General features: G+C 42.8%; 1 protein-coding gene across 2 annotated transcripts in view; it reads right to left on the reverse strand.

The window, feature by feature from the left end:
* Positions 1 to 16568, reverse strand: part of Setbp1 (SET binding protein 1) — a 356080-nt gene that overhangs the window by 165584 nt on the left and 173928 nt on the right. For both annotated transcript variants that reach the window (XM_052742636.1, XM_052742637.1), the window contains exon 3: positions 7542 to 7595. In XM_052742636.1, coding sequence (XP_052598596.1) covers positions 7542 to 7595 — 54 coding nt within the window. The remainder of the gene's footprint in view (positions 1 to 7541; positions 7596 to 16568) is intronic.

Consider the following 16568-nt stretch of genomic DNA (forward strand, 5'->3'; position numbering starts at 1 on the left):
TTAAGTCCATGCCATGTTCCTAGCACAAGAGTCTATTTAGATAGGACTCTTCACACCCCTCCCTTGAAGTCTTTATTTGAAATCATCAGCCAAAAAACAGGGATCCCGACTTATTACCCAGAGAGCTTCTGAAAATACTTATGTCTAGACCCATCTAGAACAATGCAAGCCCAACTATTACAGCTCAGCCTGGACTTTTGTGTTCTCCATAAGATGCCCTCAGAAAAATTCCTACCTGCGCTGAGAGATCTCTCAGTTTTAATGTGTGTGGTGGGAGCAGGGAGAGCAGACAGCAGCATAAATGGAACTTTCTTATGTACCATCTGGTTTTGTGATGATTCCCCTCCCACAATGAGAATAAGCCAACATGTCTCCCCGTGGCTGTATGCATTGCCTTCTTCTACCTCACCTCAGTGCCCTTCACTGTAGAGAGGCAGTCAACAAATAAATGGCCGTCCCTCTGGGAGTTTGGGAAAGAAAGGAAATTAGAAAAGCAGAAATTCTTTTCCAAAATGGAAGAATTCACCATGCTTTGTAGTGGTCTTTCTATGACTTTGAGGTATAGGAATTTGACTTTTTCTTAGAATTTGACTCAAAAAATTTGGTATGATTGATGGAAATGAAGATGGAGCTGCACATGTACATCTTATCCACGGTCAGCCTAGATTTGAAGTATCTTAGCCAGGGAAATCATGCCTATCTTAATTATTACCATCATCTTGACATAGCCTTGGGCCACCCAAGAAAGAAGTCTCAATTAAGGGATTTTCCAGACCAGACTGGACTGTGGACATGTCTGTGGGGGACGGTATTGATGGTTAATAATGTAGGAGGGGACAGCTTACTGTGGGATACTTCACTCCCTGGGCAGGTGATCATGAGTTGTGTAAGAAATCTAAGTAAGCATGGACTTGTGAGCCATGCAGAAAGCTGCATCCATCAGGGTTTCTCTGGCATGTATTTGACTATCAAGTGAAATCCTTGGGAAAAGGTAATGTGTGGAAAAGCAAGTGAGCCTGCTTGCAAGTTCCTGTTTGAATTTCCACCCTGATTTCCCTTACTGATGGACCATAGCCTGTAACATGAAATAAACTGTTTTGTCCGCTACATTGATTTAAGTCAAAGTATTTTATCAGAACAACAGAAATGAAATCAAAACATTTAAATTAAGGTGAATAGCATACATGGTTACCTGGGTTCAAATACCACCTTTGACATAAGCCTCATGATCGTCACACCTGTGTCTTTACCTATGTATGGGGATAAAATAATTACCGATCCCACATATTATTGTAATAATTAAATGAGATGATATATTCAATGTTCACAGAATTCCTAGCAAACTATAGTACATTCAACTTAAATAAGTAATTGGCATACAAATATACAAGCAAAGGCAGTATGAACACATACTAACACATTTTGTTTGAGGTCAGTGGGAGCTGGATTCTCTGGAACTCCCAGAACTACATCTTAATGTTTATATCTGTTGATACTGAATTTACGGACAGCTGGCATCCATCCATGGTCAAGTCAGCTAGTGGTGATTTAGTTCTGACCATAACAAATCAACTATGAAATAGTGTGGCTATGCTCAGAGACATCTAAATACGGACTAGATATTAGAAAATACTAAGGAATTAGCATTGGTTTTTGATAGGTATGACAATGACTTATGATTGTTTTTAAAGCCCACATTATTTTGAGACATTGAAACAAGTCTTCATTTTATAAGTAAAATGAAATGATTGAGGTTTGATTGAAAATAACCCCCATAATTAAAGCCAACGTAAATGAGAATATAGAAGAGATAAGACTGGAGAACAAGCACTGATTACTGCAGCTGACCCAGTGGTGTGTGGAGGCGAGTTTATCTCAGTTCTGGAGAGTTACTGGCAGTGACTTTGTCAATGGATGTTCAACTATTAATAGTTTAAAATGGAAGAAAAGGGTATATGAACTACAGAAGTCATCAATGATACCAATAAGGGCCTTTATTGTAGCATATCAGTGTGTGTGTGTGTGTGTGTGTGTGTGTGTGTGTGTGTGTGTGTGTGTGTGTATGTGCGCATGTCAGTGTGTATGAAGATCTGAGACATAAGAAAACATTTTAGTGTGAATAACTCCTTAATTTCTGTTACCTAATTGCCATCTAATTCAACAAGCATCCACGTAATATCTTTGTGTGATGCCCCTTTGGTGTACAGAAAGCACCCTCCCCCAGCTGCAACAGTTCTAGATTTTAGAATGCTCTGCCAAAAGTATCATCTTTATGAATATATATATATATACATATATATATCTCTGTAATGTAACATACATATATAATATAATATAGTATAGATATTACATTTGAAAACTTCAAAATTGTTAATTTTTAAAGTTCAACCATTTCTTCAGATTTCTAAGACCTGAAAATTGGCTCTAACTCAATAACTCAATTCCCAAGGTTTTTTTTTTTTTTTTTAACCATGGTTCCTTGAAAAGCAGGCAGAAAAGTCAAACTACTTCCACATCTCCAGAATACAGTCCAAGCAAGCCTTTCCGCTCTAGCTTAAGCTTCATTTAGGCTTCACCTGCCCTGGAATAAGGTTACCACCTCATAATTCTTCTCCCCTCTCCTAGCCCAGGTGAGTGACACCTCTACTTGGAAAACCTTCAAGTTCATTCTATAATGGTATTCTCTGTTCTTCGTCGGCATTTTTAATTAGTTTAATCTCTACTTCTTCAAGGGAAGAACTACCCAGACCCATTGTTCACACAGGCTTGCTATTGGTGGCTTTCTTGTGGATTGTCTTATTCAACCCTAACAAAAATCATATACACAGTAAGACCTTTTTCTTTTTATAAGAAAAAATAAGCATCAAAGTCATTCGATGTCTTTCCCAGTGTCATAAAGATGATATTTTTGGCAGAACATTCTAAAACTTAGGGAGGGGAGGGAATGCTTTGTATGCCAAAGAGAGCCCCACACAAAGGCCTTACAGGGTTGCTTATTGAATGTAGGTGGCAATTAGGTAACAACAATTCCTATATTCTCCATGCTCAAATGTTTTCCTGTATGTCTCAGATCTGTCCCTGTGTGCCCTTGACCACAATAGCAGTTAACATTTTAGAAATGTGAGAAACCCTGTCTTGAAAAACCAAAAAAAAAAAAAAAACAAAAAACAAAACAGAAATGCATTATAAATGACAGTTCATATGTTGCTCATATACTTGTCTCATCCTTAAAGTACTGCTCCCTTCTCCCTAAAGGAAGGAACTCCCCTTGTGACGATGGGGAGTTTACAGTAGGCAAGGACCAAGACTTGCAGTCTTTTCTCTGTGAGCAGTGCTTGTTTCTAAAGTCAGGTTCCCCCAACACTATAGTTGGACTTGAAGAGCTGGTACCTACCTCATTTGGTCCCCTCGCTACAATGATCTCTCTACTATAGTCCCACCTGGGCCCTCCCAAGCATGTGCACAAGATTGTGGGCTTTGTATACAAAGCCTAAGCAACTGTCACATCTTGGTAGCAAATAAACTAGAAACAAAGCAAAGAATTGTATGCTGTTTGTGTCCTAGATGAGAGGACTCTGTCCTAGCATCTGCTTTAGATTGCTCCTTGGAGATCTCAGCCTCCAAGGGATGGAATTCCTCCTGAGGATGGGCTGGTAGACAGAGAAAGGGACTTGCAACAAGTGCAGGAATAACCAGCTGCTATATGACTTTCCAGGGGCATGGAAAGCGTGCAAAGAAAACAGAAAGTAACAACATAAATGTAACGTGTAACAATGGAAATTCCAATAGCCATACAAGGCTGTGTAGATGAAAGAGGAAAAGACAGCCCCAGAGGCCACCATTGATGTTTCTGTGGTGAAAAAACAGGAGGCTTGTTTGTTTCTTTGTGCATTCCAAATTCTTACTTTATAGCTTTTGTATTAAGGGAAAAAGAAAGAAAGAAGAGATCAGAGCTTATATTTATTGGGCTTTCACTCGAAATTAGATGCCAAATCTTATTTCTCTCAGGGATGGAGAACATTGGTCTCAGATAGAGAAATGTGTGTCCTCATTTCCGGTTACTGGAGACTAGAGATGGCAGTCTTCAGGTGTGCCAGCTGCTTCAAAAGTCAAGAATGGGAGAAGTCGGCGCAGTTCAGGTATGGATTCCAGAGGCTTTTCCATCTATGCTTTGAAAACTCCTTGAGATGGCATGCCTGCCAGCCCTAGACCTCACTCTAACAGACAATTCCACCTGTGGTGTTGAGGCCAAATTCACTACTTTGGTAAAGACTACCCATCCTCAATATATAGTAACTTAGATAGCCAGGCACTACCTGAAAACTCAGTCCAAGATGGAACAAGATATATTTGAAAATCAAAGCAAAGGGGAAATTTTGGTTCCTTATCCTTCTCTGCTTTACCCAAATGCAGAGAGAAGAACAGATACAGACAGAACAGTCCAGTCCACTAGAGTGGCCACTTGCCACTTTCAAGTCATTAAACTCAGTGAGGGGATCAGGACTATGTTTTAAGAGGATGCAACAGGAACAGGCATAAAGGAAAGGACTAACCCAGCCCATGTTCAAGGAAAGTGTGGATTACAGAGAAGCTAATCAGCTCTCCCAGCAAGGGGTCCTCCTGGGTTTCACCCAACATTCAGTGAAAGTTCCTGGAAGTGAAAACATCCATGGATTATTGCATGGAGCCTGCTTTCAGCTTCTATTTGGGAAAATTCCCAAAAGCTGGTGTTGACTTGAAACACACCCCTGCCCTTTGGATTCAAGACTAACACTGGAAAGTTAGCTTTGATCTTAGCCTAGCAGGCTGCCCACAGGAATCACAGAACTTCCTGGCCTCAAGAATGGCATCCTGTGTAGTCAAACAATATGCTTGCAGTCTTAGGGGATGACATAAAAATGGAACGATGTGGAGGAAAATAAGCAGGGGAGCGAGCCGTCTGCCCCGGAGACTGTGTGGATGGGCAGGGTTGCTTGGAGAGTGCCTGTCTAGGACCCCGCCTTCCAAGGCAGTAGACCAGCCTCAAATGAGCCTACCTCTGCCTTCATTTTCTTGCTCAGTTTAAATCTAGTATCTGACGACATCTCTAAATAATCATGGGAGGCATTGGATCATGTCAGAAACATGCCGTGTCTCAAACACACCTACACGTAATCACTGCCACACTCATAATCGATTACTCACACACACACACACTGACACAACACACACACTCGTGCTCTCTCACACACAGACCTTCCAGAAACTCACTGTGCACTATCTTCCTTTGGGGGAAACAAAACAGCCCCTCCAGGAAAGGCGTTCTACCCACTACAAAGGAATAACAGGCAAGTATGGAATGCTGGGGGCAGGAGAAATAGTTGTCCTGAGGGAAGAGCGCCTAAATGGGTTACCCAATACCAGGTGCTCAGCCCTGCTGAGCTGACAGGTAACACTATACAGACAGAGCAGGCTGCATTTGTGTATTTAGGATACATATGTATACACACATATACATATAATCATGGAAAGAATACGATCATGTTGCCAAGATGTGTTTAACAGGGGTCATGAATTAGAGAGTGAAGTGTGGGGCAGGTACATGGGAATGATTGGAGAGAGGAAAGGGAAGGGGACGTGATGTAATTATATTTTAATTTAAAAAAATAAAAAAACACATCATTTAAAAGTTGAATTTTAAAGTGAAATGAAACCTTTAGCTGAGATGTCACTGCTTGAGAGAGATAATGGAGGTGAGTGGGAAATGGGTCGATGGTGATTGTCTTTTGCTTTTCTTTCACATTCTCTCAGATCCACTGGAAGTTTGTTTGCAAATGTGAATAGCATTCAGTTCCTTATTGGTTTTCAATGCCTGGCAAGAAAGCCCTATGGGTCATCTACAATAGACTGAGACAGAAACACCCCAAATGGTATTCAGGTCTGTTCCTTCCTTCCTTCCTTCCTTCCTTCCTTCCTTCCTTCCTTCCTTCCTTCCTTCCTTCCTTTCTTTTTCTTTCTTTCTTTCTTTCTTTCTTTCTTTCTTTCTTTCTTTCTTTCTTTCTTTCCTCCCTCTCTCTCTCCCTCACTCCCTCTTTTTTCCTTCCTTTCTTCCTTCCTTCCTTTCTTTCTTTATTTTTTTAAGTTTCATGAGGCAAGGCTTCTCTATTACACAGCCCCAGCTATCCTAGATCTCACTTTGTAGACCAGGCAGGCCTCCAGCTCACATACACCCACCTGCCCTTGCCTCCCAAGTGCTGTAGTCAAAGGCCTGCCCCAGAAGCGCTGGCTTTCAGACCTGCTCTGGACGTTCACTAGGGATCCCTCAATTTGTCAGTTCTCCTCCTCCAGTTCTCCCTGCCTACTCTCTGTCCCTGTTTCTATTCTGTGTGACATGGGACTATTTTATATCAGAATTTTGGTTCTCAGATGCCCTTGCAATAAAAGGGTGCCTGGAGGTTATAATCCACAAAAGAGAAGTAGTATAACCCACAAAAAAAGTATCATGAGGGCACCACATGCAACTGGTTTAAAAACAGAAACATTCCAGAATACATGGAACTCTGTTAGAAAGTTGATTGTTTCATGCCCAAAAGTTCTACCAGCAATGATGTCCTTTGCTACAAAGGGAAACGGAGAGTGAGTTGGGATGATAGAAAATTTCATATGAAAAGGGACCAGGGACTGAGCACCACAGCCATCATTCTTGAATGTGTCTTTCTTTATGTTGATCCTGGGCCTCTGCTGGAATCTGGGGGAGAAGGTGAGGTATCTATGTCTCATCCATAGGAACTCCTCTTCCAGAGACAGAGAGAATGATTTTAAATTTTTACCCCTGCTAAGGAGGTTACCCAGAAAACCTCTTTTCTTGAGAAAGGGTCTCTATGTAGTTCTGGTTGGCCTGGAGCTTGCTATGTAGACCAGACTGGCCTCCAACTCACAGAGATCCATCTACCTCTGCCTCCCAAGTGATGGGATTAAAGGGTTGTGCTGCCACACCTGGTTCCCAGAGAGATTTTGCCTGGTCCCCCTTGCCATTTCTAATAGTGATCTTCAAGCAGCACTCTAGCTAGAGAAGTATGACATGTTCCCCAACCACTATCAGCATAACTCATCAGTCTGCCTTTGCAGGAGCCTGGATTAGCCCAGCCATAGGACCATGACTACAAGGTATTTGCATACAAATATTATAGAAACATACAGTCCAGAGAAAGAAAAAGAGAGAGAGGAGGTGTAACTCTAGCCTAATTCCACTCTGTTTCCTTCAGTTGAACCCTGTGTTAATTCAATATTCTAAGCATCTTGATCTAAATGCATTTTATTTTGCTTTTCACTATGGCACACTAAGAAAGTCAGAGTAGAAAGCAATCATTATATCAAAGGTGAGATAAGATAAGAGCTCCAGAGACGGAACAAGTACCAGGTCACTCTCTCTTTGGTACTTGAAGTCAGAGAAGCAGGAGGTTCCCCGGGAAGCTTTGGTCCTTGCATCAATTTCATTTACTCACAACCTAACTGCAGATCACACCATTCTCAAACCACATCAAACCAGGACAGAGACTCACCTGTGTCTGAAATCCTTTGAGGTCACTGGCTGCAAGGTCACTGGCTGTGAGGAGCTGAAAAGAACAAAGAAGTTTTTCTTAGTAATGCTTCTCAAAGTTTACACACAGCATCCCTAAGACAACCAGCCCGCAACTACCATAGCCCAGATTGGCACTTCAGACCCACAGTCACAAAATGTGTGGAACCCAGACACTCTGAGCTTCCACGATGTGTCCACAACCTCTCTGACTTCCTTCCCATCCTCTTGTTGCCTTTGTGTGTGCTACCACTTACAGAAAGGGGCTTAAGTCAGGGAGCAAAGGTTGAGGGTCACTGGCTCACTGAAATTGTGAGATATAACATATGTCCACAGATACATCCATTTCTTTAAGGAGAAATTCTCTAGCTTTCTTCCTATTTTCAAAGTATTCCATGATAAACCCAATTAGGAGTTACTATTTCATATGCAGTCAAAGGCACTGCTCTTCTAACGTGGCTTTTTCTTCTTGTTCATTCTCTTAAACACAAGTCAGAGAACTGACTCTTGAGTCTTCCCACCAACATGGTTCGGTTTGCCTTTATCGTATGTTGCTTGTGATTTTATATTCTATCTAAGTGTTTATAGCTTATCTTTCAAACAATTATACACAGAATTAGAAAATAAAATTAAATTCCGAGTGTGTTGTGCACACACACACACCTTTGTTTAATTGATATTGTAGGATTAGGGTGTGGTTTTCAGTACTTTTTCCTCTTTCCTGGGGGTGGAAACCCCTCAATGACAACATCACATTAATTAATGAAAGAGACCCACTCTGGCCGTTGGTTAGTGCTGGGAAAGGGTGGGGTGACAAGGAGAAGGGGAAGTGCCTGTTTCAAGTCAAGGAGTCTGATGGCCAATGTAGGCCTAGAGAGTATTTGGGGGAAATTCTATGAGTTCATGTTTTCTCTCACAATATTCTGTTTGGTTCAGGGAACAGAAGGAGCCCTGCTAGGCTCTGGGGTCTTCCATGGGACAAAGCTGAAGAGGGTTTTCTCGAATCCCTAATCACTCTACCACATGTGGGCCACAGTGGGATTTGGGCTAGAACAGCACATTCTGCTCAGCCTTGGGGTTGTCCAGTCCGAGAGACGGATTTCCCCTCCTGGGAAGAAGTCAGTCTGTCCCCTCCAGCTGTAGTGAAACAATCAGGCAACTCCCTGTAAGGCCACGGGCCCGGGCACAGAGCTTAGGCACAATGGAAGACTCAATCCTTGCCTTCAGAGAGCACCCTGCCCAGAAAATGCTCACACAAACGGACATCAGCAGAAACGGCAGAGTCCATGTCTCAGACTTTGGAGAAAAGGGAAGACAGCTGGGGGCGGGGTTGGTGAAGCAGATCGAATTTGAGCCGAGTCTCCAAATGAAGAAGGTAGGAGGAGAAGGGGCTTCAAGCGGGAGCAGTGTGAAGGATGAAGGCAGGGTAAGGGACTTGCTAATCCCAACATCCCCCCTCCATTTGCATCCATCAGTGCAAGCCCCAGCCTCCTTCAGGGAACAGGGAGGGCATTATAGTACACTGAGAATCACTCCAGTCCCAACACGCTGATTGATGCTTTATACATACTTTATATATTATACTTTGCTTCAATTTGTTCCTCTTTCTAATACCCACAAATTCTGTCACGGAAAGTACCTACATGCCATCCATGAGAAAAGTGATTAAAGTTAAGCAATATTTTCTAGGTGTTACTTGGCACTACATGTATTTTGGGTTTAAACTATATTTTCCCAATGATCAAGCTTTGTCTCCTACAGTGTGTGTGTGCATGTGAATTTCAACAGATTGGAGACCTTTTGTAGAGTTGAGGTGGGCATAGGAAAAAGGCCAAGTATCAGAATATTAACCAAAAGAGCCCCATGCAGTAACATACTACTTATGTCCTGATCAATGACCCTTAACAAGCCCTTTGGCTAAGACACTCTCATTTCTCGGTAATGAGCATCTACTCTTCAAGACTTATCAATACAGCATAAGCCTTTAACTGAATCAGGCAAACGCAGAGGTGACAGACAGACTTCATACAGCTATGAAGCCACTGACATGCATCAGCACATCAGTCACACCACACAAGGATCAGCACCGAAGAGTCATCTCAGAAATGTTCCAGGCCCTTCAGCTTCAGCCAAGAAATACCCACCTACCCGTTGGGCTCACCATGAGAGCAGAGACAGGGGACTAAAACATCTACCTCTTAGCTCTGAAATGCTGACAGTGAGGGTAAATTACAAGTGTATTCACAACATCTTCAAATGTGTATCATTTCTTCACATCCATGGCAGAGGACTGAGAACTGAGCAAATCCATTTGTATAGAAATCCAGCAGGCTTGATTACGGTTTGTTATGTCTCCTTTGGTTCTCAACAAAGTTATAATGTACCCCCTGCCAGAAGTCTTAATTCCTCTCTTCTCTTCTCTCAGAACAGAATCAGATGTGTGCAGTTTAGTTCTTAACTCCTTCAATTTCTATTTTGTGTTGCTGCATATATTATTTTAAACCAACAACAACATGCCCAACAAGACACGAGTGGAACAATATTTTATGTAAATTCTGCACTTTGCAATGTGTTAGGAGGGGACTGAACACATAGTTTAGTCACTAAATTACCTATTGAACATACGACTCGAAAGAAAAGCGGGAGAGATTGTCAACCTTGAGGTGAGGACAAGAGTCATTCAGTTGCTGGGTGTGGAGAAGTGTGAGGGACAGCTGAGAATATTCTCCAAGCTGACAAAAGGACATAGCACTCAGCACTCGGTACGTTTTCTGCATGAGGAGCATAGCAATGCTACAATGAATTGATGCACTCCCTTGACAGGAACAAGCTCTTTTTTTTTTTCATCTGTTCTCGGCTATAGGACAGAATACTGGCTTAGACCTCAGTGTAGAAGTCACGGGTTAAATGTAAGGATATGTAACATGCAAGGAAAGGGGCTAACAGCAAATGGATTCACCCCAGGGAGAGGGTTCTTGTTTTTCTGCCTCTGCAACAGTGGATGTTCAATGGTCCAGCACAGTTCTGACATGCTGTCTATCTCTGCTGAGTAGGAGGATGCAGGGATGTGATGTCAGGAACAGTGTGGAGTTTAAGTAGAGTTTAAATGTCTCAATTCCTTTTCCTTGGAGATGCCAAGTATTTCACTCACAGTGTAGTGTGCACGGCAAATGCTATCTGGCCTGGAAACAACCAAAAGAATATGGTGGCCTCTCCTAACACTGAGCCCAGAAAGAACAGTCTATGGAAGCTTGTATGTGTCTTCACACCGTAATTGTCTTCCAGGCTCTCAAGTTCTAACTATGTTATAACCAAACACGGGAAATTTTAGGCAGAGCATAGACTCACGTTATGAATACTCCCCAAAGCAGATACCCATTCTGCATTTTTAAAGGCAACAGGGCCGATCATCGGACACTTGAAGTGTGCTGCTCTGGTGTCAATTAGAATTACAGGGACAGAAAAAGTCCTCTTGTATTTCAGAGTCACAGACCATCTAAACCTGGATTCCCAGAAGAGTTTTAATCTTAATGTTGAGACTGAATCAAGCAGTTGGAAGATTCTGGGAGGGACAGGGGTATTGCTCCCCCAGTGCACTAAGAAGCCACCTCTTCTGGTATAAAGAAATGCAATAAAGAAGAAGGTGTTTCTGTGTCCCCCTTCCTTCCTAATCCAGAGTGGTTCCACCCCTCTCAATTGTTGAATGCAGTTTCACTAGGCAACATAGTTTTCCATTAAAACAAACAAAAAAGGAGTCTTATTTTTAGGGGGAAGAAAGAGCTGACAGTGACATTATTAAGTAGACAGCTCTGAGTGTGTCTCCTAACCCTTGGCCCCTGTGCACAGACGTCTGCTCGTGTCTGTCTGCTATCCAATCGAACCACACTGCCACACAGGACTGGCTGCTGGCGTCTAAGGATGAGACAGAAACTCCCAGAGATTCTGTTGAAAGTGAATAAAAGGTAAGATGGAGTTAGGGGCTGGAGAGATGGCTCAGGGCTACAGTGTTTGCTGTGCAAGCCTGCCAGCCTGAGTCGAGCCCTCAAAACTCACTGTGGAATGAAAGAACTGACATCTGAGAGAAGTGTACACACACACACAGGCACACACGCACACACACACACATAGGCACACACACACACACACACACAGGCACACACACACATATACAGGCACACACACACAGAGATGCACAGGCACACACACACACAGATATACTAATAGCAATAATGATAATAAATCTTATTAATAGTATTTTAAAACAAACAAAAGAAAAATAAAATACAGACCCACGGCTTTTCCCCACCACCCCTTCCCACTGTGGCCCTGTGTCCATTTGGAGCCGCTGGGGAACAGTTCAATGCCCATGACGGCCTCACTGTGTGGGGAGTATCCATGATAGACAGAGAATGAGAAGAGGAAAATGAAATCCACCCCAGCTCTGGGGACTTCAATCAGGGTAAAGTTAATGAAAAGGATCCTGTCTTTTCCCAGGATGGTTAAATGTCTGCACCACACTCTCAGCTAGAGGGTTGAGCAGGTGCAGGGAGGAGGGCAGACAGAATTTCATTTAAAAGGCAAAAGAAAGAAAATGTTCTCATCTCCCTGGTGGAGCGGGGAGCTTTCCTGGGGCCCTGCTCAGACCAATCTCACTCCTGACACAGGCTGCTGCTCTCTGAAACAGTTCACATTCAAACACTAGACGATGACCCTGCCGTCCATTTTTAAAGAGCTGCCAATTCTCTCTTGGCATAAATTCAGGGTGCGTTTTTGTCTCTCCAGACTCAAAAGGGGAGTTGGAGAAAGATGAAGGGAGTGAGCCCCAGCTTCTAACAGAGGAAAGAAGAAAAAAAAACTCATCCAGCTTCCCAAGCAGAGAGACCTGTGTTTTACTTCGTCCATTCCTCATGGACGGGCCTGTCCCTTTGGTTTCTTCTCTAAGTCTTCACAACATGGCTATCAACAAGGCCATGTGGCCATCTTGGGTCTAAGACTGTCCCTTCACAGAGTGGTCCTCCTACCTTAAAACTCTATAGTTTCTAAAGTTTCCCACTGGAGGGGAGGGGCAGCGTTCCTCCTTCCTTTCTCTTCTCCTGCTCATTCTTCCTCTCTGCTGAACCTTTAGTGAAAGCATGCGCCACACCAGGGTAGACTGCGCTGCCTATGTTCCAACATATTCCTTGGCTCATACCAGACACCTGTCTGGGAAAGAACTTACTAATACAGAAAAGGGGAAGGATACGGGTCACTCTGAACATCTGGCCAGAAGGGTTTCAGTCTAGATATGACACTGGAAAAATGAAACCCCAGTGGGTCTGTCCTGGGGCCTTATAACTCATTCATTCTTTCCAGAAAATGCTGATGTATAGCATGAATATACAGATGGAGAGATGCAGAGGTAGGCAGGCAGAGGAGCACAGTAAAGGTAGCTCTGGGGAGATCAATGGATCCTTGTCCAAATGTGTCCTCAAAGACATCGTCCTGTCCTTAAATGAGACTTTACCCTCCCCTCCTTTCAATCATTCATCCTTCTTCCTTTCCATGCTGTGGGAAATGGCCTTTTTCTCTCTCTCTAGTCTATTGTCATCGCTCCTTACTTTAGCTATAGGAGGGAAGCTAAACCATGTTTTACTAATTATTTCACTCGCAGAAAAGACTAGAACAGCTTATCTTCAGGCAATGGCCCAGGAAGCAAAGACAACTATCCAGTTATGAATGTGTCTGAGGTTACTAGAGATGGACTGGAACCACTCTCTCCCTTGAAAAAGAAAAATGAAGTTCAGAAAGATTAAACATCATGACCAAGGAAAATATGCATGTGTGTTAGATATTATACATGTATACTCATATTGATATTTCTGCTCAAAGTTAAGTTTTAGATGTGCAGAAAACTGTGGGTGCCTCTACCTGGGAACGCAGAATCTAGGAACAAGAAAAACTGGTGGTTTGCTAGGACCGAAGACAGAGCAGGAAAGAAGTTACAGCAACAGACTGTGGAGCGATCGACCGTGAAGGACCTCACAGTCCACCGCATGGCAGGCATAAAGGAAAACACAGGGTAAGGGAGCCGTGGCTTAGCCAACTGCTCGCCACTCTTCATCGGTGTGATGAATGAAGTGAGGTTATGCAGAAATCACAAGGCACGAGGGAGAAAACTTGCATCTCACGTCTCACTATAAGATCAGATTTAGGATGATTTAACCCCCTTGTATCCCATTTTCCTACTAACTGAATGAAGCCTTTGATCCCACTCGCCCCGCTCTTAGAGAATCCTAGTACCCCAAATTGTCATCCTAATAGGAATTTAAGAGGAGATACGATTTCTTCTGCTTCTCCCCCTTTAAATAACTCGCCCCTAAAAACACACCCTTCAAAAAAGCTTGTCTACATCTCTGAATGTCAGAGAATGGTCAGTGAAATTGTTTCACACTATGGCCTCATTTCGGGCTTACAAATAGTATTGTGTACAGATGACTAGTTAAATTGCTACATGAGTTCTAAATCCCATTGAGGCAGAAGTCAAATTCACATCCAAGTTAAGTGTAATCAACCTTCCAAATTAGCAGGCATTAGTTCTAACTACCAAGGCATTTGATATACACAGTTGCAGAGTCCAAGGAAGGCCTCCTACCAACCTAAAAAAGCAAGTCACACACTTGTGGTTGTCATCCTAGGTGTGTTGTGCCCATTTGCTAAATCCCCTCAGCCTCATGGAATTCCAATGGTTAAACCAAAACCACTGACACCAACAGTGTTACCTCCTGGCTCTTTACTCAAAGATTGATGAGGATTTCTAATAACAACCACTGTATAATTGCAATCAGGCCTGGGCTTCATTGCTCATGTTTCTCTCTTATGTTTTAAATGATGCAGTTCAAATGTTTAGAGGTAAGTTCTGTGGCAATGCATTTCTACTCTCCCTAGAGATGCAGCCAAAAGAATTTTCACAACTTTGGCCTTAAGATTTCATGGTCAGCCTTGTAAATATGAACTCCTGTCTTAGAGTGGTGCATCTGTACATCTGGATGCTGTGGTTAATCTAGAACCCACTGAGATGACAAGTCTTGCTTATGTTATTTGGACCTGGTGAAGCTGCTCTCTTCATCTGAAGTGGTTTTTTGTTGTTGTTGTTGTTGTTGTTTTGTTTTTGGAGACAGGGTTTCTCTGTGTAGCTTTGCGCCCTTCCTAGAACTCACTCTGTAGCCCAGGCTGGACTCGAACTCACAGAGATCCACATACCTCTGCCTCCCGAGTGCTAGGATTAAAGGTGTGCACTACCACCACCCACACGGCCTTCATCTGAAGTTTAGCAAGACACACACTTGAACAAGTACAGTTCATGTTCCAAGAAATAACTAAAGACACACCACATCTAAGCAGCATATTCCTAGTTCTACACATACTCATGATGCCCATTTTAAACTTACCGGTGTAATTCCTTTCAAATCATTCTTCCTCAGATTGAGAAAATTGGATTTCATGGGGGTCAATGTGGGTTGTACTGTGTAGGAAGTTTACTAGGAAAATCTGGTATTAACTGGTAAAAGGGATGCTAATTATCATTATTTATTAAGCATTTCGGTAAAAACGGGTTTAAGAGGGTCTGATCATCTCTGCAGTTCATTATCCATAGACAGCAGAATGTCATGGTCTGGCTTGGCTAACGCATATTCCTTTTCAGTACATCATAATATCCTCTCAGACCTTTCAACTGCTTTGGGAACATGTATTGTGGAAGGTCTTATCAGGCTCTCCACGATGCCTCTCATACTTTGTAATACACCACGTAGAATAAAACCTACAGAGCAGTGCCTTAAGGAGTTCTAGATCATAGAAGGTTCTTAGGGACTGAGCAGTGTGTGAGAATAAGGGCATTCCAAGCTGTGATCCTACTTCACTGATAATAACATATTTTTTATTAGTATTTTGCAAGTTTGATATGAAGTTTTATAAAAAATAAGAATTAGAAAACTTATGTCTTATGGAAAAAAGGCCTTATACAGAATTTATCTGGGAAGGATTTGGCCAGTCCTCCCCATGTAAGATGCTAATGTAGCCACCTCTGCCAAGAAGTGGATTGTATGTGTATCCAGACCTCATTTTAGAGCATCCTTTAATGGTTGCTGTGAGCCTAACAGGGCAGACACTCCCTTTTCCTTCCCTCATTCTTCTGCAGATAGGGATGTTCTCTTTGTTCTTTCTACATGTTTAAGAAAGTTCCAGGCAGGGAAACAGCTGAAGATGTGCTGTATCTCCAGAGTGCGATCTGGGCCATAAGTCTTTCATCTCAACAAAATTAAGAAATCACATGAGGAGCATCTGTGGGCAGTTTGAAATGTTAGTAAAACACCAATAAAGGAGCGTCCTGTCATCGCACACATGCAAACCCAAACCACATCCTTGGAGAGGATGGCCCTTGCCTCCTTCTTATCTTTGAGTAGAATTTCTGCTTAGAACTGACCAGATGATCTGCTTGTGGGGCTCCCAAGCAGACATCAAGTCTTTCTAGTTCATCTTTTCCTTGGTGAATCCCTGCATTCACTTCGTGGTAGAAAATGTCTAAGGTAACAGATGGTTTTTTGAAAGGATCCGAGGTCTGGAAGGAAATGTTTTACTCCGTACAGCAGTTTGGCAGAGAATCTGGGTTCCCAGGGCCAAATCTGGAGCAATCAATCACAGTTACAGGTGCATATGTAAAACAGATAAAGCCAAGGTGAGATCAGTAATAGCCAAACTTTGTAGTTACAGGTAGTTTAACTTTTTATAAGCCTCAGATAAAACGGGAAAAATCTCTGCCAGAGCAGAGCAACTGTAATAGCCCAGTCTAGAACCATCCCTGCCCCACTCAGGAATCTTGTCCTGGGATGTCCCTCTCTCCTTCCCTAGCCTGGGAGGCAGCCCTGGCCCCCACCTTCCATGGCAGAGTCAATGCAGCCTAACATAGGAGGCATCAGAGGCAATGGTTCTGCCTCTTAAACTTCAACATTTTTTCCCTGAACTTGAGTTGATT

This window comes from Peromyscus californicus, unplaced genomic scaffold, assembly GCF_007827085.1.
Source record: "Peromyscus californicus insignis strain IS unplaced genomic scaffold, ASM782708v3 Scaffold_17__1_contigs__length_78620276, whole genome shotgun sequence".
NCBI lineage: Eukaryota > Metazoa > Chordata > Mammalia > Rodentia > Cricetidae > Peromyscus > Peromyscus californicus.